The 23,567-nt window shown below is 48.9% G+C and overlaps 8 protein-coding genes across 8 annotated transcripts, besides 1 other annotated feature; 5 read left to right on the top strand and 3 right to left on the bottom strand.

The window, feature by feature from the left end:
• Positions 1-535: 535 nt before the first annotated feature.
• Positions 536-2,070, top strand: FPSE_00408 (uncharacterized protein; the record flags this gene model as incomplete). The annotated part of the gene is made up of 2 exons (XM_009253528.1): positions 536-737; positions 794-2,070. The coding sequence occupies 2 exons, from the start codon at positions 536-538 to the stop codon at positions 2,068-2,070; spliced, it is 1,479 nt and encodes a 492-aa protein (XP_009251803.1).
• Positions 2,071-3,691: 1,621 nt separating this feature from the next.
• Positions 3,692-4,983, bottom strand: FPSE_00407 (uncharacterized protein; the record flags this gene model as incomplete). The annotated part of the gene is made up of 3 exons (XM_009253527.1): positions 3,692-4,485; positions 4,543-4,633; positions 4,696-4,983. The coding sequence occupies 3 exons, from the start codon at positions 4,981-4,983 to the stop codon at positions 3,692-3,694; spliced, it is 1,173 nt and encodes a 390-aa protein (XP_009251802.1).
• Positions 4,984-5,891: 908 nt separating this feature from the next.
• FPSE_00406 (uncharacterized protein) lies at positions 5,892-7,391 on the top strand (the record flags this gene model as incomplete). The annotated part of the gene is made up of 3 exons (XM_009253526.1): positions 5,892-6,361; positions 6,414-6,806; positions 6,857-7,391. The coding sequence occupies 3 exons, from the start codon at positions 5,892-5,894 to the stop codon at positions 7,389-7,391; spliced, it is 1,398 nt and encodes a 465-aa protein (XP_009251801.1).
• A 2,492-nt stretch (positions 7,392-9,883) lies between these two features.
• FPSE_00405 (uncharacterized protein) lies at positions 9,884-10,997 on the top strand (the record flags this gene model as incomplete). The annotated part of the gene is made up of 2 exons (XM_009253525.1): positions 9,884-10,123; positions 10,179-10,997. The coding sequence occupies 2 exons, from the start codon at positions 9,884-9,886 to the stop codon at positions 10,995-10,997; spliced, it is 1,059 nt and encodes a 352-aa protein (XP_009251800.1).
• Positions 10,998-11,937: 940 nt separating this feature from the next.
• Positions 11,938-13,257, bottom strand: FPSE_00404 (uncharacterized protein; the record flags this gene model as incomplete). Its single annotated transcript, XM_009253524.1, has 1 exon — positions 11,938-13,257. One exon carries the CDS (start codon positions 13,255-13,257, stop codon positions 11,938-11,940), a length of 1,320 nt encoding a protein of 439 aa, XP_009251799.1.
• Positions 13,258-17,308: 4,051 nt separating this feature from the next.
• On the bottom strand, positions 17,309-19,548 carry FPSE_00403 (uncharacterized protein; the record flags this gene model as incomplete). Its single annotated transcript, XM_009253523.1, has 2 exons — positions 17,309-19,027; positions 19,078-19,548. 2 exons carry the CDS (start codon positions 19,546-19,548, stop codon positions 17,309-17,311), a joined length of 2,190 nt encoding a protein of 729 aa, XP_009251798.1.
• A 468-nt stretch (positions 19,549-20,016) lies between these two features.
• FPSE_00402 (uncharacterized protein) lies at positions 20,017-21,162 on the top strand (the record flags this gene model as incomplete). Its single annotated transcript, XM_009253522.1, has 1 exon — positions 20,017-21,162. The coding sequence occupies one exon, from the start codon at positions 20,017-20,019 to the stop codon at positions 21,160-21,162; it is 1,146 nt and encodes a 381-aa protein (XP_009251797.1).
• A 637-nt stretch (positions 21,163-21,799) lies between these two features.
• Positions 21,800-22,602, top strand: FPSE_00401 (uncharacterized protein; the record flags this gene model as incomplete). The annotated part of the gene is made up of 3 exons (XM_009253521.1): positions 21,800-21,930; positions 21,982-22,124; positions 22,175-22,602. The coding sequence occupies 3 exons, from the start codon at positions 21,800-21,802 to the stop codon at positions 22,600-22,602; spliced, it is 702 nt and encodes a 233-aa protein (XP_009251796.1).
• Positions 22,603-22,619: 17 nt separating this feature from the next.
• Positions 22,620-22,667: a repeat region.
• Positions 22,668-23,567: the final 900 nt, after the last annotated feature.

Raw genomic sequence — 23,567 nt, 5'->3', positions numbered from 1 at the left:
CAAGTTGGAGCCGAGGCAAGGGTCTATACATAGAGCGAACGCATGCACATATTCAATGCTTGTCAGAACCATTTGGAATCAATAGTTCCCGATCTGCGAATACGACCGAACGGGTGATATGGGGCGATGCATGAATTTATCAGCAGTACTCATGTACTTGCTCTACAGGGTATTATTGATCAAGGCTAAATTATGGATGAGATTGTGTGACACTGTATGGAATCCGAAACGAGACATGGGACAGTCTGATATCCAATTTTGAATGTTTAACTTGCGTGTAGAAAATGTAATCTCAATGTAATCATTCTCTTATTCCATCATCAACAAACCATCGCATTCATCTTCATGCTTTAATTCTGCGCCGGTAAATTCTCGGCTACAGCCCCGCGTCATGGCGGGGTTCCTTTTAGTCTCCAATTTATTTTTTCTGCCATCCTTGGAGGGGCACCAAAAAAAGACGGCGATAATAAAAATTCAGTCCTTTTTGTAGATCACCAGAAACAATTCCAACAACCAACCACATCAGTCCGTAACAATGTCGAAGCGAACAGCCGAGGCCGACCACGGCGATGCGCTCAAGGGCGGCGACCGTCCCGAGAAGATGGACATTGACGACAACAACAGGGAGATGGGCGAGTTCGAAGATGAGTTCGAGGACGAGTTCGAGAGCGAGGATGAGATTCTCGAGGCTGGTGTAGACGGACGCCCTGATGCTGAGCGAGAGGCTGATGAGAAGGGTAAGCTATCTAATTGAAACGAAAACCAGCAACACAATCTAACAAGACGATTGTAGACGCCATGGAAGTCGACCAAGACCAAGGCCAAGGAACCTTTATCGTCGGACGAAGCAAACTCGAGCCCGGCCAGACCCTCGCTCCTGATCTGACCACCTACGAGATGCTGCACAACCTCAGCACTCCCTGGCCATGTCTCTCCTTCGACATTGTCCGCGACAACCTCGGCGACAACCGCAAGGCCTACCCTGCCACCATGTACACCGTCTCCGGCACCCAGGCTGAGACCGGAAAGGACGCCGACAACCAGATCATGGTTATGAAGTTCAGCGGTCTTAGCAAGATGGACCGTGGCGACGAGGGCTCCGACTCGGAAGACGACGATGACGACGAGGATGCCGATCCTATCCTGGAGAGCAAGTCGATTCCTCTCAACTCTATCACCAACCGTATCCGCGCCCATCAGATCCCTAGCCAGGAGGCTGGACGGCCTGGAACGACTCTAACTGCCACTATGACCGAGTCTAGCAACGTCTTCATCCACGACATTACTCCTCACCTTGCCTCGTTCGACAATCCTGGTACCACCATCTCCGCTCAGCAGAACAAGCCTATCTCTACCATCCGCGCACATAAGGCTGAGGGTTACGCTCTTGACTGGTCTCCCCTTGTTCCCAGTGGCAAGCTCCTTACTGGTGACAACGATGGTCTCATCTACGTGACAACACGCACTGACGGAGGTGGCTGGGTCACTGACAACCGACCTTTCCAAGGCCACCAGAGCAGTGTTGAGGAGTTGCAGTGGTCGCCATCTGAGGCTTCTGTCTTTGCCTCTGCCTCAAGTGACGGCACCATCCGCATCTGGGACGTACGATCCAAGTCCCGCAAGGCCGCCATTACCATGCAGGTATCAGATGTCGATGTCAACGTCATGTCTTGGTCGCGCCAGCAAACTCACCTCCTCGCCTCCGGTGACGACAACGGTACCTGGGCTGTGTGGGATCTCCGACAGTGGAAGGCCAGCTCAGAGAAGCCCCAGCCCATCGCCAGCTTCAACTTCCACAAGGAGCAGATCACCAGTGTCGAGTGGCATCCCACCGACGACTCCATCGTTGCCGTTGCCGCCGGTGACAACACCGTTACCCTGTGGGATCTGGCTGTCGAGCTGGACGACGAGGAGAGCAAGGACACAGCCGGGGTTAAGGACGTGCCGCCCCAGCTGCTGTTCGTGCACTACCTCAAGGACGCTAAGGAGGTGCACTGGCACCCCCAGATCACGGGAAGCTTGGTTGCCACGGGAGAGGAGTTCAGTGTCTTCAGGACGATCAGCGTATAGAGCGCTTTTGCGCGTAGGAGTTTACTGCGCGGGATGAACGGCGGATGGAAAAGTTTAGACAGGTTTAAGGATAAATCTGCTATTGATTGAACGGCATGGCACGGCGTATAATGAAATCTACGTTATTATTTGATAGATGAATATGAGAACGGTTTTGGGCTTTGGTTAACTCGCATTTCAAGGGTTGTGTGGACTTATGAGACTTTCTGTCTCCTTCTGTTAACTGGCAATGTCACTGCTGCTGCTGTGTTACATGTCTGACTGTCATGTAACAAGGTCCTTTCCACATTGAAGCTATTAACACCTCCTGTGTCTTTATCCAAGGGTCCTGGTGTGAGGATGTCGCCCTATACTAAAGACCAAACAGACACCCACAGCCCACTTGACCTAACAGATGGGAAACTCGTAGCGTTCTTCTAGCTTGCTTCACCTTCTCAACCGGAGTCCTAATGTCGCACTATATTCGCCCTACCGCTGTACCCAGTGACTAGAAGATGGTTGAGGAAACCAGCAGAACCATGGGAAAAGAGGCCGAAATTGCATTCCCTCACCATGGATGATTTCCATCTGCTTTCCCCATCTCGGGGTCCAGTTGCTAAATAAGCCTACCAACTAACTCAGGTACAAAATCTCCTTGCAGCCCCTGGATAACATTGCCCCCTAACCAAGTTACCGGTAGTGAAGGAAATCTCTTTTTGTTATTTCCGCTTGCGAAACTGTGCGGAAGCCCCGGTTCAAAACGGACATTTGCTTTTTTATCCTGCCAGTGGGCTTGCGCCAATGTTGGCTGTGCTTCTGGAAAAGGGGGGGTGTGAAGATTGAAGCAGGGCCTCCACAAGTGTACAATGTCAGATTACACTACAGATTGTGGCTATTCATATGCTTAAAACGGGGCTGAGAGTGAGAAATGATACTTTTCAGCTGAAAGTGAGCTGATTGTCAGGGCTCTGCACAAAGGAGGGTGATGGTTGTGCAAAGAAGATAGAAACTTGATGCGCGTTTTGAGCCAAGGTGTTAATATGCTTCTAGATGCTGGTTGCTGTGAAAGGCAATCCGACGACTTGGGACTGTGTAAGGTATGAGGATCAGAGTACACAATTGTTGCAGAAGCTATGCATGAGATGTAACGTTGGACTTATGCAGCTATCTCTTGTGCAACCTGCCATGCCATGTGAGATTAGGCCAAGGACATGTCTTCATACGTTGACTAGTCGCTTTTTGCATACGACAGGGCTGAGAAGATGTCCAGTCAATAACGACGTCATGGTCGAGTCTTATCTATTGTCTAATTCATCATTTGTGCCATGAGCACAAGTCGTAGATCACGAGTATCAGGTAGTTTAAGGATTAAGAGACTTTGTATTGAATCAGGTCTATAAACGCTTTTAAATGACACCCAAAACCCCATCAATATTTGAGCTAATGCTCCAGACGTTATACAAAAAATGTCTACATTACGTTTGTCATTCAATTACCATGGATAGGTACATAATTGTCGTTTGCTGGTATAACCAGGCTAGGAGGAAAGATTGGCCAGAATTGTGGCAGACTAGCTAAGTAGCTTTTGGCGTGTGCTTGAAGTAACTTCAGCCGACCGTTGCGATTCGTTTCGATATCGAGTTTACTTTGATGAATCTCGGTTCTCAGCAGTGGGAAGAGCGTTCTTCTTAGCCTCGTTCTCCTTGACCTTGGCCCAAGCATAAACGATACCGGAGACGAAACCAATAAAGATAGCTGAAACGGATCCGAAGGTGACGGGGGCGGCGAAGAAGATGAGACCAGAGACAGCAATAGGCAGCTTGTTGAGGGCACCGACCATAGAGTAGGTGGTGGAAGAGGTGACTCGGATGCACCAAGCAGAGCAGTAGGAGATGAAGATAGCAGCAAGACCAGAGTAGATGATGCCGATCATCATGCGGTTGCGAGTATCCTCGGGGAAGTTCTTGGCCAAGTTGGCGCTGGACCAGTCCTCAGTGACGAGCGAGAAGAAGACGAGGACGGGGATGGTGAGGAGGTTGTTGTAGTACATGGTGTCCCAATCCTTGAAGTTCATCTTGTGAATGACCTTGCGCATGCCAAGGACGTAAGAGGCAGAGCAGATAACGTTCATGGCCATCCAAAAGTAGCCGGCGTTCAAGGTCGCAAGCGCATCGGCATCACCAGTGGTGGCACTGTAGTCACCAGAGATGGCGCTCTTGATATCAGCCCAGGCAGCAACAACGGAGCTGAGAACCATGAGACTGAAAGAGGCGAGAGCAGTAGACGTGACAGAGCCACCGAACCAGAGAACCTCGCCATAAGCGATAGCAATGATGGTCAAGTTCTTGAAGATGGTGTAGACAGGCACGGAGAGGTACTGAAGAGCCTTGGTGCTTGTGTAGATCATACCAACAAGGACGAGCGAAATGGGATACCCTGGTTATCATCGTATTAGCCATTGCCCCTCTAATGTTCTCAGGAATCACAACTTACACTTCTTAATGCGGTCCATCTCCAGAGGAGCAAGGGACTTGATCATGCCCAACTGCTTGCATGCTGTGATGGCAGCAATGCACACAATTGACTAGTAATTCAACACCAAATTAGACTACATTCCTGAAACGCGGGGCACAGCGAAAAACTTACCTGAACCGCAAGATAGAAGAAAGTCAGGTTCCATGAACTGCCAGAGACAACATACTTGTTGACAACTGTCATGGAAATGGAGGAGAGACAGTAGGCGAGAATAGAGAAAGGTCCGCTGTTCTCAACCGTGGCCATGAAGCCTCCAGGCTGCGCAGGGAGGGCATCAGTGCCAGGGCCACGGCCAACGAGGGAGTCGTTCTCCTTCTCGCCGTCACCGATATTGTTCTCGTTGGCGACCTCGGGCATCTTGGCCACGAAGTCGTCGTTCTTCTTGTTCTGGTCGGCCATGATTATGTCGGGACGTCGATCGCAAACGGTGAGGTCTTGTAAAAGAGTGGACGAACGGCCGTGAGTCGCTCAAATCTGATTCAACGCGCGATAAGAAAAAGTGACGAATTCAAGAAAAGAAGAGGATAAGCGACACGCGGGACGAGACAAGAAATGAGAACCGTTGCGATGTGGTCTCCAAATTAAATCGATCAAGTCAATTGGCAGAAGGCCAGCGTGGAGATGCCAAGTCTAGTGGATAGGGATAAAATAGAAGATTAAAAAAGAAGGAAGGGTGTGCAACTGTAACTGTGCGGTGCAAGCCAAGGCAATCGATGCAATGGGAGGGAGAGAGCGAAAAGGGGGCTTCTGTCTTGGCTACGTTGGATTCGAAAGGTCACATCCCGGTAAAGTGCCTGTCCACTGTTTTTCTTACGCCGCGTAAGAGTCAATAAGTGCATCTATCGGTTGTAAGCATACCTCGCTAATGAGGCGCGCTTTCCATGTGTGGGATGCATATGTGCATAACCGTGTAGCAGAATGGAAAGGGGTTACAGCGATCCGACATGCAGTTTAGGCTCAGGCACAGACAGAATTGACACCCTTGCTAAGAGGGTCATGGGTGTGGTGGCGCACTTGGAATGCATCCATTGAATCGCCCGAGTGGAGGACTGTAGCCAGGAGACGGGACTAGGATGGGGGGTCACATCCGCTTCTTTTTATTTGAATGGAAAGACGTTTCGAGATGTTCGACTTGGTCTGATTTGATCTCTCTTCCTCTCTTTATTCTCTTCCATTTCATCATCATTCTATCCTCTTTCCAATCTCGTTCTTGCTCTTTCCTCTCTAACCCGCGATAGAAATATCCGGGTGTTACGCTCCTTAATCCCCAACCTTAACCTAAACCTACATTCCATGAGTTCATCATCATGCTTCCAGCTATGAACCGCTTCGCACGCATCGCGCTAGCCGTGGTTGCTGTGCTTTTCGTATTTGCCATCTTGGTGTCTTACCAAGGTCCCGAGAGCTTCAAGGAACATCTACCGAGCGCAGACTGGCACTGGCCTTCGAAAGGCGACAATGCTACTATCGACGAACCTCCAAAGCCCACAGACGCTGCTGGCGCCGTTGGTGCTGGCGAGGAGGACACAGAAGACGCAAAGGATTCTAACACAGATATCTCCTACGATTTGACGAGAGCACCTACCGCAGGTTGCGAGAACATTGTCAACGACCTCCAGCAGCGTCTCATCCACGCCTACCAAGAGAGATTCAAGGGAATCCGGTATGCCAACATCTGGGGTTATCTCGAGACGGAGAACAAGGGCGATGCCGCCATTTGGTCTGCCCAGCAAATCCTACTGAGCATTCTTGGAATTGAAACTATGGAAGCCTGCCGGTAAGATATGTCTGTCACGTTGAACAACGTCGGTGATACTGATGTGATACAGCTTCATGTACAAGGATTGCGACATCAAAAAGTTCCGCCAGAAGCTTGAGGAACACCGCCCCCACTCCGGTATCATCATGGCTGGTGGTGGTAACTTCAACGATTACTACTGGGAGGACCAACCTTCGCGAATGAACATGATCGAGAACTTCCAGAACATCTCCATCCGAGCTTTCCCCCAGAGTATCTACATGCACAACCCCGAGAGGATTGAACAGACTCGCAAGTCTTTTACCAAGCACCACGACCTGCAATTGGCTGCTCGTGACAAGCCCAGCTACGATTGGCTCATGGACAACTTTGGCAACTCTGAGGGTATTCAGAGCGACCTTGTTCCTGATATTGCTTTCATGTGGGGAAACCGATCTGACTTTAGACACAACACCAAGAAGACGTAAGTTGTTCTTTATCTGCTATGTGAATATACAGGCTGACTCTATCTAGTCATGACATTCTCATTCTCGCCCGAAAGGACGCCGAGATTTCTGATGGTGACTCCGAAAGCATTGAGTTTGGCGAAGGCAAGGTCGATCTTGGCGGCAGCATTGGCAACGTAACCTACAACAAGGTGGACTGGAAGTTCACCAAGACCCCCTCCATCGACGACGACGGCGACCGCGAGCCGGGTAAGAACCAGCGTGCTTGGGCCAAGTCAATGGCTGGCTTCGAACTTCTTGGATCGGCCCACTTTGTCATTACTGATCGTCTTCACGGTCACATTCTCTCCACCGTTATCGGCGTTCCTCATGTGTTGATGGACAGCAAGTTGGGTAAGAACCTCAACTTCCACAACACCTGGACGCGCGACTGCGCTTGCACCAAGATCACAAAGAGCATTGACTCTGCTTTCGATGTTGCTCGCATGTTCTTTGAGCAGGAGGTCAAGGACGGTGTCAGGGCTGTTGATGATATCACGCCCGTGCCGACGCCCAAGGCTGAGGCTTCTACAAAAGACGAGGCTGTCTCGGGCAGTACATAATGATAAACTGGTTCCAAACCTAGAATTCATGTTTCACTAGCTGGCATTGGGGTGTTTTCATTATTGTTACTTGGTGTTATTGTTTCGCATTGATAGATTGTCCTGGTTGATGGGATATTTCTGTTATCTTGATGTAGGGCACACATTGCCTCATCTTTTCTCGTCATGATGGAACATGGTCATGGCACGGTTCGGCTCTGGACAGGGCTTTGAATGGGGAACTGGGCAGGGGATACCATGCACGGCGGGCGCTACTATTTTGTCTTAATTTCGTCACCGCATCTTAGATTTTTCGTCTCATATCAGCATCATGTCCGTCTGCCGGGCGGCAGAAGATTGATGGCAGAACAAAAAAAGCAACATAGCATATACTGCATACAGCGAGAAATACAATAAGAAGAACAAAAATAACACAAAACATCAAACACGTCACTTTTGTAGATGTTGTCCAAGCCTCTTGTTTTACTTTGACGGCCACATCCGGACCCAATATTCGCAAACACGATTGAGACAACCCGGTACCTCCATCTGTTGCCAAGCTTTCGCCCTCCTGGGATTTCAAATATTATCCTTACTCTGTACCCAGGTTTCACATAATCAGCATTAGCGGAGACGATTGCCCATCATCATCAAAGCGTTGTCCACTTTTCCTTTGACTCCGCGCTTCGCACTTTGCTCAAGATGGCTGGCAGCTGGGTTTAATCGGGGCTGCAGTATTATAGCAATGCAACGCAACACAATAGCGCAACCCTGGTAGCCTGACCGGTTTTGCCTCTCATTGTTCGAAAGGTACATACAGAGAAGAGAAAATGGAAGCACGGAGGGACCAAGTAGCGGAGGCTAAGACCTTGCTTGGATCGTTCCTTTATGCTGAAACACTCCTGGTGATCCTGACTCGAATGCTTAGCCACTGATGTGACTTTATGGTATTATCACGCGGAGAACATCCTATGTTGAGTTGAAGAAGATGAGGATAGGAGATTGGATACAACGAAGAGGGGGAAAGAGACTGTACTCCGTGGCTGGACTGAAAACCTGATTGTTAACCTTGGCCTTGCACTCGCTTGCGACTACATTCTTGGCTTTACCTGCAAGTAGTTACTTTCTTTATGTACCTACTCTAGGTACGGAGTCAAGAGAACCGAGAAGAACAATGATACCTCAGTACCTAGTCTGGTGAGCGACAGGAAAGTTGACATCTTGGCTCAGTAGGATACAATGATATGGCCCAAGAGTACAGTCGAAACAGCATAGGCTGACGTACCGATTTCCATCTCTCATCCCTCCAATAACCAGTTTTTCTGATACCCTGAGGCTACGGTAAATATTCGACCGAGACGAAAGATCTTCGGTGGTTGCAGCGGCAATAACCCAAAAAAACTAAATGCACATAGACTTAAAAATTGGCTTATTTGTTTTAGTTTTAGTAAGGGGTGTTTTCTAGCGAATGGATTATCACTGCAGGGAAGACAACCGCTACAGGAGGCAGGAGCGGTAGTTTGATCAACAGTGGTATCTCCTACCGTGGGGATGATAGACATACTACCTACGTCATATTGCAAGCGGAACCCTCTAATTGCATATCTATGCACCAGACCGTCTCCTGATAGATGCACGCCCTTGCTGCAGATGCAGGCGCTCGCTACCTGCTAAGAAACTAGGCTCGCTAATGAACGAATATTCATCAGAATTTATTGACAGCGGGCATTTTCCTCCCACTCCGCCTTGTTACAGCCGCCATGCTTTTAAACTATGATACCAAACACTTTCAAACCCAAATCTCCAGCCCAGCGCAGTCTCCAGGGCACCGCGATGACCTATGGCGGTACTTCGGTTGTGCTTCAGATCAAGGCCGGGAAACTGGGGGTCCTGGGGACATATGGGGAATTGGCGACAAGGAAGGATATGACCCTCGAGGATTGTCACTGGACAGACCCCGATGAGAGCCAAGATTGAAGTTGCAGTGAACCAAGGCTAAATGGTGTGGCGCCAGATTTCGGGTCTCCAGTCTCCTCATGTCCCATGTCATGCTAACGCGTCCGATCCATAGTGAGCCCCCTTTTCACTTTACACCCACGAGCAATTGGCTGCCCACTTACCTTTTTTCCCACCATCCCGTGCCTTGTCCTGCATTGTATGTACTGCGTCTGCATCTGAGGGGGAACCTGTCTCGTGTTAGCTCGGGAAATAGACTTGACGTCCGCCAGCGGGATCGATCAACAAAACCTCCGGGCAACCCATCCAACACACAATCTCCCCTCTCACAAGAGTTTATTTTCTTGTCTTTTGCATGTTTTCCTTGTCCCAATAGAGACAACATAAAGACCCTTGGAAGCTTCGCCTAAAGCAGCTTCAGACATTCGTTTACCCGCTTTTGGATACTACTTGTTGTTTCTTTCTCATTACTTCTTCAACTCTTTTCTCTTTACTCGTCTCTTCTTACTGTATTCAACACAACCATCTTGTCGACATATACATAATACATCGTCACAATGGCAGCCGCCGAACAACCGCAGGTCGAGAACCGACCCCCGCCTTCACGAATGAGAGTCGCCCTGGTGGTACTCTTCCATTCATCATGTGCTATCTGGAGCACCATTCTTTCCAAGTCGGCCCTCAATGGTGTTGAGGCACCAGTCACATTGCTTGCGCTGCAGACTACGATACAGGTCCTACTACTCACTGTTATCGGATTGGCTACAGGATGGATCAAGCTATACCGACCTCTTAATGTATGTGACCACACAATACCTTCAATATGAAGGACATCTTGCTGACAGACCCAAGGCTTGGATCGCCCTACTACCTCTTACGGTCGCGCGTCTCATCGGTATCCTGGCCAAGACATACTGTCTTGCTTCAGTCAACGCCTCGGTCTACCAAATCGCCCGTGGTCTTCTCTTGCCGTTCACTCTCTTCCTGTCGCTCTTGGTTCTCCGACCTCGCCCTTACTACCCACCCATTTCCCTCGTCGGCTGCGCCATGGTCATGGCTGGTTTCGGAACCGGTATGATGGCCGACTACAGCCAGATGCTTACTTCAGGCAAGGGTGTCCTGCTCGGTGTCGGATCCAGTTTCACCACTGCTGTCGAGTCTGTCGTTGTCAAGCGCTTCCTCGGTAAGAGCCAGGAGGGTATGTGGCAGATGGTTTGGATGTCTAACTGCATGGCCGTCCTCTTCTACATCCCTCTCTTCCCTCTTTCGGGCGAGATGGCCACCATGAGCAGCCTCTTCACTGTCGAGTCCATGGACGTCGCCCGTCAGTTCCTCAGCTCCGCCTGCTTGACAGGTGTCTCAGCCTTCCTCCTCACTATCGCTACATTTATGCAGATCGAGGTCACCAGCCCCACGACTCACATGATTGTCACCGCCGCTCGGGGTGTCGCCCAGAGCTCTCTCGCCGTTGTGCTCCTCGGCGAGCTTCTCACTGCCGACCGCGCCGGCAGTATGGCTCTTATCCTTGCTGGTAGCGCCCTCTACGGTTGGGCTCGCGACCGATACCAGCAGTCCAAGAAGGCTGCTGGCAGCTACCAACTACTTCCTCGCGAAGAGGAGGGTCGCGCCGAGATGGCGGACAACAAGGAAGCCAAGGATCTCAAATCATAAGATTTCCAATCTTCCATATATAACACAAACACATATATACCATCTCCTTAATTTCCTTTCTCATTCTTGGGTATGGCGGCTTTATCATGACGGGTGTTTGGATGACAAGATTCTTTTTTGGCATACTTCTTCAGCTTCTACATACCTTAGACATAGAGACGTTTTACTATGCATTCTGGGGTGTATCTAGTCGGCTATCTTCTCCCTCAGCAGTGCGCAACGAGGGAGATAGTTTAAAATAAAATTACACATAGATGTCTAACTCATTTCGTGCAGTGACGATGACTATGTAATGTCCGGCGATGTACTATTAATATTCAGAGAAAACTAGTAATGACCTTAGCAGTATTACCCCAGAAACGGTGGCTTTGTAAATATGTTAAAAGAGTTGCACTGGCCACAAACACGGGCTCTATTAAACTTTGTTGTTGGTTCAATGCCAGATTTCCACGATTGATTGACTGTTGGTTGGCGCCGGTATTCTAGAACATGACCCGGCTACCCAATGATTCACCGTATCTCTCTTTCCACAACCAAACTGCCGGATTCGATCTTCGGCAAGGGAGGAGTGAGAATGCGGTCTGCGGGAGTATGGTTTTTTTTCTTTCTGAGACTACCGCCAGCCACCCGCTACACTATTAAATCAAGACATGGGGAAATTGACATCACTGGAATGCGGAAGAAACTGGGGTTTAAGTGGTATTTCATGATTGAATTTTTTTCTGTTTTGCTTTCTTGATGTCTTTTAATGTACTGAGAAGCCGTATATTAAGAATGTTTGTTCATGCATGTGTGGTAGTAAAATAAAAACTCTCGAATCATAGAGCCGCTCATCCTTTGATTCCCGATCATGTGAAATGGTGCCGCGTAATTGTACAGTAAAAAGCAAAATAGCAAAAATCCCAACAAATCATTTATCTAATTGCGCGTTTCCCCATGTTTAGTTGTTCTTGTATCTCTCGAAGGCCTCCTCGATCCAGGCCTTGGTGTTGGCGTGGTTATCATCGAGGAGCTTCTTTGTCAGATCCCTCACGGCTTGTCTTCGCTTAGTGAAGCCTTCTCGGTCATCAATTACTCGCTCGATAACGTCCATCTCGCCCTCACCGGGTCGGGCAACCCAGGTAGCCTCGCGAGGCATGTAGGAGTAAGCCTTGAGAAGCTCCTCTGTCGCAACGATGGGGGCACCGGCGATCAGAGATGCGGGAATAGTTGAAGAAGCCTTGCGGTCGAAGTATGTGTCGGAGGCGAAAGCAGGGAGGAGGGCGAATGACTTGGACAGTAGAGTGTAGAAGTCGGGGTATGATAGACCCTGGTCGAAGTAGACGTGATCCTTGACGTGGTCGGGAACCTCAGGAGGAGTACCGTGTCCGATAACATGAAGGCTGACGTTCTTGGGGCTGTGGCCCTCGGCCTCCTCGCCAGCCTTGCGAACGACGCTGCCGAGGTGGTTGAAGATACCGTTGTAGTCACGTCGGCCGGAAGAGTAATCACCCTGGAGAGACAGAGAGATACCAGGCTGAAGATCAGGGTCGGGGATCTGGACGGGGAAGACCGGGGGAATAACTCGGGTGGTGACGTTGGCAGCCGAGTGCCACTTGGGAGTGGTGTCGTTAAGGAAGAAGTCAACAGTGTGCTGGCTCAGACCGACAAAGTCGACGCGCTGGTGCTCAACAAAGCTTCGGACAGCCTGGACGTACTTGCCCTGGGCCCATCGATCGGCGTGGTGAATGGTGCAGAAGAGGTGAGTGCTGGCGGTCTTGAGGAGCTTGACGATAGGCTCGGCACCACGGTCGAGATCAAACTCGCAGGTGGTGGAGACGAGGATGTGAGGTGGGTTCTCCTCGACAAAGCTGGCAAACTTGTCCCACTTGTTGACGGTGATGTTGGCGGGGAGGCTGAAGTTGCCCATGATATCCTGCATTCGGAATCGCTGGTTGGCGAAGAAGACATCGAGCTGGGAGCCTTCCTGGCCACCGAAAGCGTGCATCAGGGCAGCGGCGACTTCGTCGTGGGTACCGGAGGACTCGGTGAGCACGATGCGCAGAGGCTCATTGGGATCCTTGGCGGGAGCCTTCTTGTTGTTGCCCATCCAAGAGGAGAGAACGCCATCGTCGGTGGTGAATGGGATCTTCCAGCCGCTGGGAGGTCGAGGAATGGATGACCAGGTATCTTCGCGGAGGAAGACAAAGAAGACGACGAGCGCAAGTAGGACTGCGACCCAGAGCAGCGAATAGAATCGCCTGGGAAGAGCGACGGCCATTTTGTGTTTGAGGTCTTTTGGAACTTTTTTCTTTTTCTGTATGAACGAACGAACGAGTTGAGTGAGGGTCGATTGATGGATGTTGAAGGAGAGAAATATCAAAGCATCACAAACCCTCGACCGGCGGGAAAGGACGGGGGGAGGGGAGGCGAAGAAGAAGATTAGACAAGTTCAAGTTCGGTTCAAGCAGGGACGAAAAAGAAGCCAAGAGATATTTTTTGTACCTGCGAGGCGAGGGTGGAAGAAATGGTTCGGTTGGACAAGGACCAAGAGGGGGGAATGGGAAATATGACAGAAGAATAACGAGGAATAAGGTAGGAATAAAGGATGGATAATAGGGGGTCACAGTACTAAAAAGAGGTGAAGGATGGGGATGGACGCGCAAGCGGGTCTCCTGTTGGCCGTGGCTCTCTCAAAGTAAGCAGCATCTAACTTTGGTAGGTAGTAGACGGGAAGTTTGTTAGGTGAGCGGCTCAAATAATAAGCAGGTACCTAGAAAGATTAGTTTTTCTTATTATGCAGGAGCGGGAATTGAGTCGAGAAAAAGGAAATGATTGCATATAAAGATACGCCTCGACCAATCCTTTATGCTCGTTTTCTTTCTCTTTAGGTGCAGTGCAGTTCAGTCTCTAATCTTTGGTATTTATTATCTAACCCCCACTAAGAACCTTTGTAAGACGCAGGTGGCTTTCAATAGTCGCGATTTGCTTAAACCAAATGCGATAATACAGACTCGCCAACAATAGAAAAGAATAAAAACTGTCGACGGATTGGTTTGTTGGCAGAGGTTCCGTTCTGTTGTCAAAAGCACGCCAAAGGGGTCGGTTAGGTCGTGTGGTGGCATTGATGCAAAACTTACGGGGGTTCCGTCGCGAACACTCCAGGGGCTGGGGGGCAATCAATCGTAAGAGGCGGGCTGCCGCAGAAATAAAAAAAAGCTTGGTATGAATTTTAGCCTGCAGCAGAGTTTGGACCTGTCAAACTCTAGGTGAGCGCTTTACAGGGGAGATGCCAGTTGTTCACATCCATGCCAGCACCTCGAGTTAGTAGGCAATTAATGTATGTATATATACAGTGCTTTCTCGCCTCAACTTGATACTGCGTTGACTCTGTTTCTCATTCTTGAAACTGTTTTGTCTCCACACGCGCATCAGAATGACACAAAACATGTTCGGGTAAGCTTGAGACAGAATCTACAGAGAAAAAGGGTGGCTTGCTTTCTTCCCGATAAGCCACACTGGAGCCTGATAGGATTCGAGATCTGGGATCTGATGCCAAGCTTCTTAGTCGAAATCCGGAGACTGAAGAGATTTTGAATGAAAGAGAAGGTGGGTTATGTTAAAGTGATGCCATAGTAGACGTTGAGCTTGGACTGTTTCGTGACATGGACTCGTCGAAACATGGGATGCTGTGTCTTTAAAATGCATCATCACTTTTAGTCTTTGGGCTAGTAGCCTTTACCACCAAACTACAGTATCGAGACGGAGTCATGGTCTAGTCTTGATAACAAAGGGGTTGAGAAGCAGGAAAACGGGCCATTTATCTACTGGCTTACAGTACTCGAGCGATCCTGAGAATCCTTCCATTCTGTTCAGTGATATTCAGGAGACCGGCCCAATATTATAATGAGCTTATCCGGCAAGGTTGTTGATGAGCTTAAAAGCTGTCGAGGAGTGTTTGGGCCTCGATGATCTTTGTCGCGGAGTGTTTCCAAGCTGAGACTTTCTGTCTCTCTGGTTGGTTTGTGTCGCTGCTTGAAGATTGACAGACTGTAGTGGTGGTTGCCGCTACTTCATCTCGGTCCCTGTTCATTAAACAACGGTCCGCCCCCAATTTACCCGTTACCCCCTATTTTAATTGCGTCCAATCTTATGAAACACGCAGCCTTATCATTTGTGCAATCCTTCCTTTATTCGCGCTTATTCTGTTAAAACTCGGTGTGATTGTGAGGGATAGTCACTGTAGGGTGGAAGCTACTGCAGTCTTTTGAGAAACTAGCAAGGGATCCCAAATTGACAGCCGTTGTTGTGAAACTTATTTCATTGCTTGTCCTCTTTTTTCCTTTTCTTTTCTCTTCCCCTGTCAAAGCATTTAATCTAATCTGCATCTGCAAACTTGGCACACCCTCCCGATCGCGCTACACCCTATGCGGTCTATAGTGGTTCGCGACTGATAAGTGAATATGCAGATATGCATTATCTCTACGGTCACTCTTCCTCGCTAAGACGATATGCAGGTATGGAGAACAAACTCGTGTGGCAGTTCTGCTTCTGCTTCTGCTTCTGCTTCGCCCTGGCAACTCGTGTGGCTTGCATACTCTTTGACCAGTGGCATTGATCCCTGACCCTCTATAAAAAGCCTTCGTGTCTTTATTTGGTTCATCTTGCCACCGTTTGCGGCTTCCAGAAATATCCCCGGCTCCTCATTGGAGGATGATCAAGATCTGGCGCGACACTAACGGCGGAAGCGAAGTGTTGGTGTGCATGACATGATATCCAACCCAAAAGGAGACATTGCAAGTATCAGACTTTGTCGGCGGGAATACCGCCTACAATCGTCATTCTATTCATGTCCACTGGGTGACCGGGAGAGGCGCATGCAACATTCCAGAGGACTGCAGGTTTCTCTGTACAATCATCATACATGCGCGTGGTGTCTTGGATTGTTTGTTCGTCATGATTGATCATGTCATGTCAATCAAAGGCATGATTTCTTCTCCGCCAGTCAACCGCACCAACCGAATCTATTCAGCGGCTAAGTGGCTGCCTATTCTCGTATTACTAGACTGTCTCGGCCGAGTTCGACGTTCCATTTCGTTATACGACATTCGCCCACTGCTTGCTCACACCAGGCCCACAGCCTCTCGCCGTTCGTTTCGGCCAGCATGACATGCACTATCCTCATAAAGACACTCGCTATGAGGTTGCATGCGTATGGTATGATGCATGTTCCGGTGTTAATACCCGGGGATAGACCGGCATAAAACTTCGTATACGCTCCACAAGCAAGCACATGCAGTACGAAGCAGTCGAGGAACTACATGGTCTCCGCCCGTACGAGCTGCTTGCCACGTTATCCAGGTTATGCGCTACGTTGGCGATGCCCTCATTTCCGTACCGTCGGGTCATTTCGTGCTCAAGCATTTTGCTGTTGGTTGTACACGGTTTAGTTGGGCACGCGATCTGAGGAGCCCGTATCCAGCACTTCGGTATGAATCCCGTTAGTGCGGGACCCCTGATCTGTCATGATGTCTAGACGACCCTTGCTGAAGTGTTGGGGCTAGTCGGTTCTTCGGCAGCTGCAATACGAAGCTGGGGTAGGAGCAGTGTCGTGAAGAGGAGTGGCTATTACGCAGTGCACTTAACAAGAATACACCACCGTATATCACTTTAGCGAATATCGTCGGTTAGTCTATAGTCAGGATCTTATGATCAAGTCAACATCGTTCTAGAAGACGTGGAGCTTTGGCTCCCGCGATGGATGCTACGATCTTGATAGAACTGAGATCGTCGAGGCCCGGCTTGCGAGGGGGGTTGCACTAGCAATAGCTCTGATTACTTGCATTGCACGTTTCTGCACTTGTAAGTGACTGTATATAGTGCTGGTGGGTTGTGCAAGTCTTACTTGTGATCGTCAAGTCAGGTACACGGTAACTCATGCTGTGTATGAGATCCTGTAAAGCCCAGCCCCTACACCTCTGACGATGCATAATCCCCTATGTTATAGAGAGACATTCTTGTGCCTTGTGCCTTGCAATTGGGACATGTTGGATACATAAAGCACTGAATGCCATGGTTCGTTGATGTTGTTTCTTGAGGAGGGCTACAATAAGAGACAACTGACTCAGACATGGTAGGTTCTTGACTCTTATTCACTACATAGATTATAAAAGAAAGCGTCTTGTATATTGCTTTTTCTCTTAAGGGTGGTAATGCTCGCTAATGTTCGCTGCCAATCTCTATCAAGAGGAATGGCTTATCTTGATATCTAAGCGATATGCCCAAGTCTATGAAATGAAATCCTTACCCTCCTTAGCATGAAGCAGTTTGGTCTACAGGAGATCCCAGTTCCAAGTATCATCTAGATCCATCAAAACCTCCCAATCCACTCCATCGCCATCCACATTCGAAGCTATATTGCCAAACGCATCACCTTGACCAAGATCCATACCACCTCCAGACTGCGTCCAAGAAGGTAGGTCGTCAGATGCAGCACCCAACGCAGTTGACAGTCGCTCCACCGATAAAGAGCCACTGTCTGGCGGAGAGATATGAAGTGATGAATCAAACGTCGATGTGTCGATCAGAGGGTGGTTGACTGGGATGTCAAACGACTCGTTGGCTGCGTTGTCGAGCATCTGCTGCACATCCGAGTCGACTTGGTTGCCGTGCTGTGATGCACGTTCAGCTTTGTCGCCCTGACGCTTGAGTTCCTCTTCGCGATGCTTTTCTGCTTCTGAGTAAAGCTTCATGAGAGATTTCCACATATACCCAGTCTTCATGTCCTTGGTCGCTGAGTCTTTCAACGATACTGTGGCACTCCATGCATCTTCGAGTTCTTGAGTCCAGGAATAATGGGATACCTGTCGCAGAAACACACCCATTGCATGCCACGGCATCTGTCCTTGTAACTGCCAGCGCCATTTCTCCCATGAAGACTCCGACTTGAGGAGCTGGACGCACCGAATGACTTCGATGGACGGGCGGAGCAGTTCGTCTGTTGGTGGCTGGTCCCTTGGTCTACGCCGGATGACGAGTTCAACCTTGGCAAAGAAGAGTTTTGCCATTGTTCTGATGAAGGAGTCCCATGGCCTGTTCGGCTGGAGGTGCTGGAAGTACGTGTTTTCGACCTTTTGTTTCAGGGCGTTGAACAAGCCGAGTTGTGTTTCAAGGGAGTTTGTCCTGTCGGCTCGTATGGCTTGTGTAAGGTACCATAATTCACAGCGGATGAGACAGAGAGTCACACCAGTTGAGCCTTGGTTAGGATCAGGTATTTGAGATGTTGAGCTGTCTAGATCAATGTCGTTTATGTTCGTTGGGAGCCCTGTACTAAAGGATGCTGGTGTGATGGACAAATCTGAAGCGTCGGGCCGTCGACTGGCAGAGTCGACGAAGCAGATCTGCCACCATAGGCGACGTCTGATTTCCCTTTGGAGCTGACTGTATTGATCGAATTCGTCTTCTCGATGGAGGCCCGCTCCTTTTGCCAATCGTAGGACCAACCCCGTCAATGGGAATACTTTATCTTGAGCGCCGATGTTTGGTAGCAGAGATAGGTATATAACCAAAGCTTGCAGAACGGTGATATCCTTTGATGATAAAAAGTTGACGCGAGCAAGAGCTTGTTCTGTGCCGAATTGGTATCGTTGTAGGAGCTGTTCTTTGGGCGTGTTGAAGTTGTAAGCGACCGTCTCATCGTCCAGAGATGTGATGGCAGCGAGCGAGACGGCAAACAACAAGGCTTCTGTGACAGATCCGCAAGAACTAAAGTTTCCTCTTAGGTCTTTGATGATCTTCTCGACGGTTGGAACGTGTAGGATCTTGATAAAGGGATCTACATTCTCAACGTAGGTCTGCCAGATGAACAGCATCTGAGAAGGCATGGGGTTCAAACCGTCGAGAGCTTTTGAGAAGTCTGCACTTCCAAAGACAAAGCCCAGATGACTGAGAGGCGACGGATTTCCGCTGGCAGTTGGTTCAGTCATGATTGAGGTGTTTGATGGATCAGAGTAGTCGGCTACGTCGTGAACAGCTTGGAGGATATTGTCAACCTGTGATTGTTAGCGAGGCACTACAGGTTATCTGTTGGAGTTGTACTTACTTCGGAGCAGAATACAGACCAGAATCGATTCCCAACGTGTAGTCCACCGTCTTTGTCAACGACAAGACGACCGAAATCTTCACCTTCATCGGTCGAGTCAGCAACAGCAGATGACGTAGCCCAGGAAGAGACTGTCGCAGAAGCATCCACTGTTATCTGCTTTTGATGCGATGCTCCGATACTGGCCCCATTTTCGTCCTCAACCTGCGCCGCGAGCTCCGTGACGACGGACTCTAAGCGACGCAGACGACTTAGCAATTCGGATTGCTTCTGCGCCGGTGTTTTGGCCGTAGGAGGACCACGGTTTCGACGGGGGATACGGCCTGTCACGGGGAAGTGGCATTCGATATTGTTCTTTACGCAATTGGAGCAGGGGTCTACTCTGTCGCAGCGGATCTTGCGACGGCGACAGATTACACAGCTCCAGATTTTGAGACTGCTTTCATCTTGAGGTGAGGATGGTCGGTCCATCGGTGCTTATAAGCTCCGAGACTAGAGGCAGGTATGGATTGAATACAAATGCAATGATGAGGGATGTATCCGTTAAGCGTAGTAAATGTGATTAAAGTGTAGAAGTTGATCAAATGCTAGTTACTTGTTTTGTCAGCTTATCAAAGTCATCCTTCAAGAGCAAAAGGACTGATCGGGGATCGACTTCGGACACGGCCATTCGGTCATGATCCCTGTCACCGGAGGAAGCTCAACCGAGTGCGGACGACACTAGCAGTGTGTACATATGATTACATCAATAATTATATGGCTTTAAATGTATCTTCGATGGATGGCTCCAGTAGCAACACCAGTCAAGCACCGACACCGAGCATCATAGCCTGTATATAAGTGAGATGAATAGAAACAGAATATACTCAGTAACAGCATCACCATCATTACTTATTACAATTGACACAATACACACAAAACATCAATCCTCAACTCAACATGGCCAAGACTGTAGTAATCCTCGGAGCAGGCTGGGCAGGTCTACCACTCGCACACAAGCTTCTCAAATACACTCTCCCAAAGACACCAAACCTCAAAGTCATCCTCGTCTCACCAAACACTCACTTTTTCTGGAACGTCGCCGCTAGTCGTGGCATCATCCCCAACGCTATTCCTGACCAACAACTCTTCCTACCCATCAAACCTGCCTTTGACCAGTACCCCCAAGCCAACTTTGAGTTTGTTCTCGGCAAAGCGGATAGTATTGATGCAAAGCTGAGCAGTATCAATGTGGCCTGCAATGATGGACATACAAGAGAGATCAAGTACGACGAGCTCGTTGTCGCGACTGGCTCTGGTATGGCTAGTGGTCTTCCACTCAAGCCTATCGGGACCCACGAGGAGACCATGTCAGCTTGGACGCAACTCAAGAGTCAAGTCGGACATGCAAAGTCAATTGTTGTCGCTGGGGCTGGTGCGACAGGAACTGAGGTTGCTGGAGAACTAGCAGCCAGATATGGCTCGTCAAAGGAGATTACCCTCATCATCAGTGGTGAACAACCTCTAGAAGGGGCCCTCGAGTCTGTAAGAACCTCTGTTACAAGAGATCTTACGACTCTTGAGGTGAGGCTTATTCATAAAGCACGTGTCAACGAAGCGAAGAAGAGCTCGGATGGTCAAGAGACTGAACTACTCTTGTCAAACGGGGCTATACTCAAGTGCAACCTCTACTTGGCACTCCACGGCATCAAACTCAACACTTCCTTTGTACCACCCAATTTCCTAGACGATAAAGGTAACATCAGAATCGACAGGAATATGCGTGTCGTCGGGTCAAAGAACATTTGGGCCATCGGCGACGTGGGCGATATTGATCCCAAGCAATTGACCGTCACGGACAACCAGATCATCCACTTGGCAGCAGCTCTAGACGCAGTTCTTACAGGAGAAAAGAGTTTCAAACCCTATGAGCCCATGACGAAGACGATGATCTTTGTGTCGCTCGGGAAGAAGTATGCGACCGGGCAGATTGGAAACTGGAAGTTGTTCTCGTTTATGGTGTCGTGGGTCAAAGGGAGGAAGTTGTTTGTCGACACAGCGGAGGGATATGTTGGCGGAAAGCATCTCAGGCACGCATCTATGTAGATCTCTTTTGTTTCTGTTTTCTTTTGTTTAGTCCATCTCATCCGTCTAGTTCCAGCCTATAGAGAGTCCTTCGATCGTCGGCGGTTAAGTCTTGGTGACTATGGCGGCCAAGATTACGCCCATAGCTTACTGAAGGCTCATTTATTTGTAATAATTAATTGACCAATAAATCAGATTTCATCTTTATTTTTCTTTTTACGCCTTCATGCGGTGACTTGCATATATGTTGATGCGCTCAAGCAAATACGCCGAATACGCCGGAATACGCCAAACCGTCAAAATTAATACGCCAATTGACTCCACTAGAGCTTCGAATAAGCCGTCAAACTGGGGAAAATGAATTCCAATGCTTACGCCAAGATCTTATGCTTATTTTACTTACAATGATTGAGTTGCGGTCCGCTCCATGCTGCGTATAGGGCTGGGAAGGAGGGCGGCTTGACTTATACGCAATGATAGATGGAACCGAGGTGTTGAAGAGACCCAAGCCTCAATCGTGTGTTCGATATCAAGTATATAAGTCAGTATATACTCTCGTAGTTGTCGTTCAAATCAGCAACTCATCACTCAACAGCTCTCACACAACCAAGACAACTACTACAACTACCTCAACCACTGTACTCTCACAATCTACACCATGTTCTCCAACGCCAAACTCTCTGTTATCACTGCCTTTTTGGCTTACTCTTCTCTTGCAACTGCTGCCCCTCAGGGTAAAGACATGACTACTGAGACTGGTCTTGTCACCAAGCTGCAACAAGCTGAAAGGTATACTTTACTCTTGAGCTCTCACCCGCGGCGGTACTAATATCTAGATAGTGTCATTGACCGCTACAACCTCCTCCCAGAGGACAAAGACTTTCACTTCAGCTTCAACGACACTCCAGCTCGTAACGCTAATGGCAAGACTTTCCCTGCTCTTACTGGAGCTGGAATCAGTCTGGCTTTTGCTGAACTCCCAGGTACGCATTTCTGCTCCATACTCATAACAGGGCATTACTGACCCAGTTAGGCTGCTCCATGATCACGATCCATACCCACCCCCGAGCAGCAGAGCTCTTCGCTGTTATATCCGGCAACCTGTACACTGAAGCTGTACCCGAAAGCGGCGTCCTCGACAAGCAAGGCAAGCCCCGTGTCATCAGGAACGAGCTGGGTGCCGGTGAAGCAACCATCTTTTATCAGGGAGCCATGCACTACCAAATCAACACCGACTGTGATCCTGCTCTTGCGCTGGCTGCTTTCCCATCTGAGGATGCTGGCTTTGCTGGGGTCGCTGCTGGACTGTTCTCTGTCAAGAATGAGGCTCTGGTCAACTCTTTTGGAGAGGTCATCAAGGGTGAAGATGTTGATAAGCTTCGAGGTGGAATCCCGCAGGTTGCCAGTATCAAGGTCAGTGAGTGTCTTGCCAAGTGTGGTAAGCAGAAGCGTCAGGCTTAGGAGGGTTGAGTTATCGGTTATTTCATTCATTCATTCATTCTATCTTTCTTTCTTTCCATTCTTCCGGTTTTGGAACATGGACCCTAGTTTAACTTGTTGTTATTGAGATTAGACCGACGTTGTTGGTATATTATAGACTTTCATTGAATATTGCTGAGGAACAAAAGACGCCTTCAAGTTAGTGGCAGAAAAGATGACCTCTGATCTTTAGGTTACAAAAATTAATAAACTAAAATCATAGCCTCAATAGCATAAACTGACTTGCTAATTCCGTCTCTCAATGTCTCAAGTAACCAACAATTCTGACTCTCTGACACCCTTCTGCCTCGTGAGCCGGGATCTGCATCCTTCAAGCTCTTAACGTCATTTCGTAATGAATCAAGGCTGACAGGTGACAACAAAGGCACAGAACTTGCATAGCCACCTTTCCTTGCTTATAAGCTTAATTATTTCCGAGCGTTAAACTGCCTTGGCTTTAATTCACATTTGATATCGTTACTCCATATTTGCCACTAAAAATACTCAGTATGTCTTGTCATACAACATCTTGGCTTAGTAGCGCTAATCCGTACAACAGACCATGCCAGATAAACAAGGCAACGGAGCCGAACATTTACGAAAACAACAAAAGGCCAATAAGCCACCCAAAAAAGACCATAAACCACGAAAGTCAACGGGTGCTGCAACTAATTGGTGGAGTACATTCGTGACGGTGCTGTGCTTCCCTTGTGCGGCGGGAGGAGGCCTGTAGGGGGTTTTTGAGTTGATATATAATGAATCGTTTCTCTCTTCTACCCTTGTTTCTGCTTCTCTACAGCGGAATGACTCAATTACCCGCCTCAGAATCCTGCATTGTTCCCGGACGAATTCTACACCGACTCCGATCGAAGCTATTCCCAAACAGCATTTCCGGGTAGAACCGGACTCAGCCGCAGTCAGCTGGTTCAACACTTTGACCAGGAATG

This window comes from Fusarium pseudograminearum, chromosome 1, assembly GCF_000303195.2.
Source record: "Fusarium pseudograminearum CS3096 chromosome 1, whole genome shotgun sequence".
Classification (NCBI taxonomy): domain Eukaryota; kingdom Fungi; phylum Ascomycota; class Sordariomycetes; order Hypocreales; family Nectriaceae; genus Fusarium; species Fusarium pseudograminearum.
Note: the sequence above shows the minus strand (reverse complement) of the source record. Positions and strands in the feature narration are given on the sequence as shown.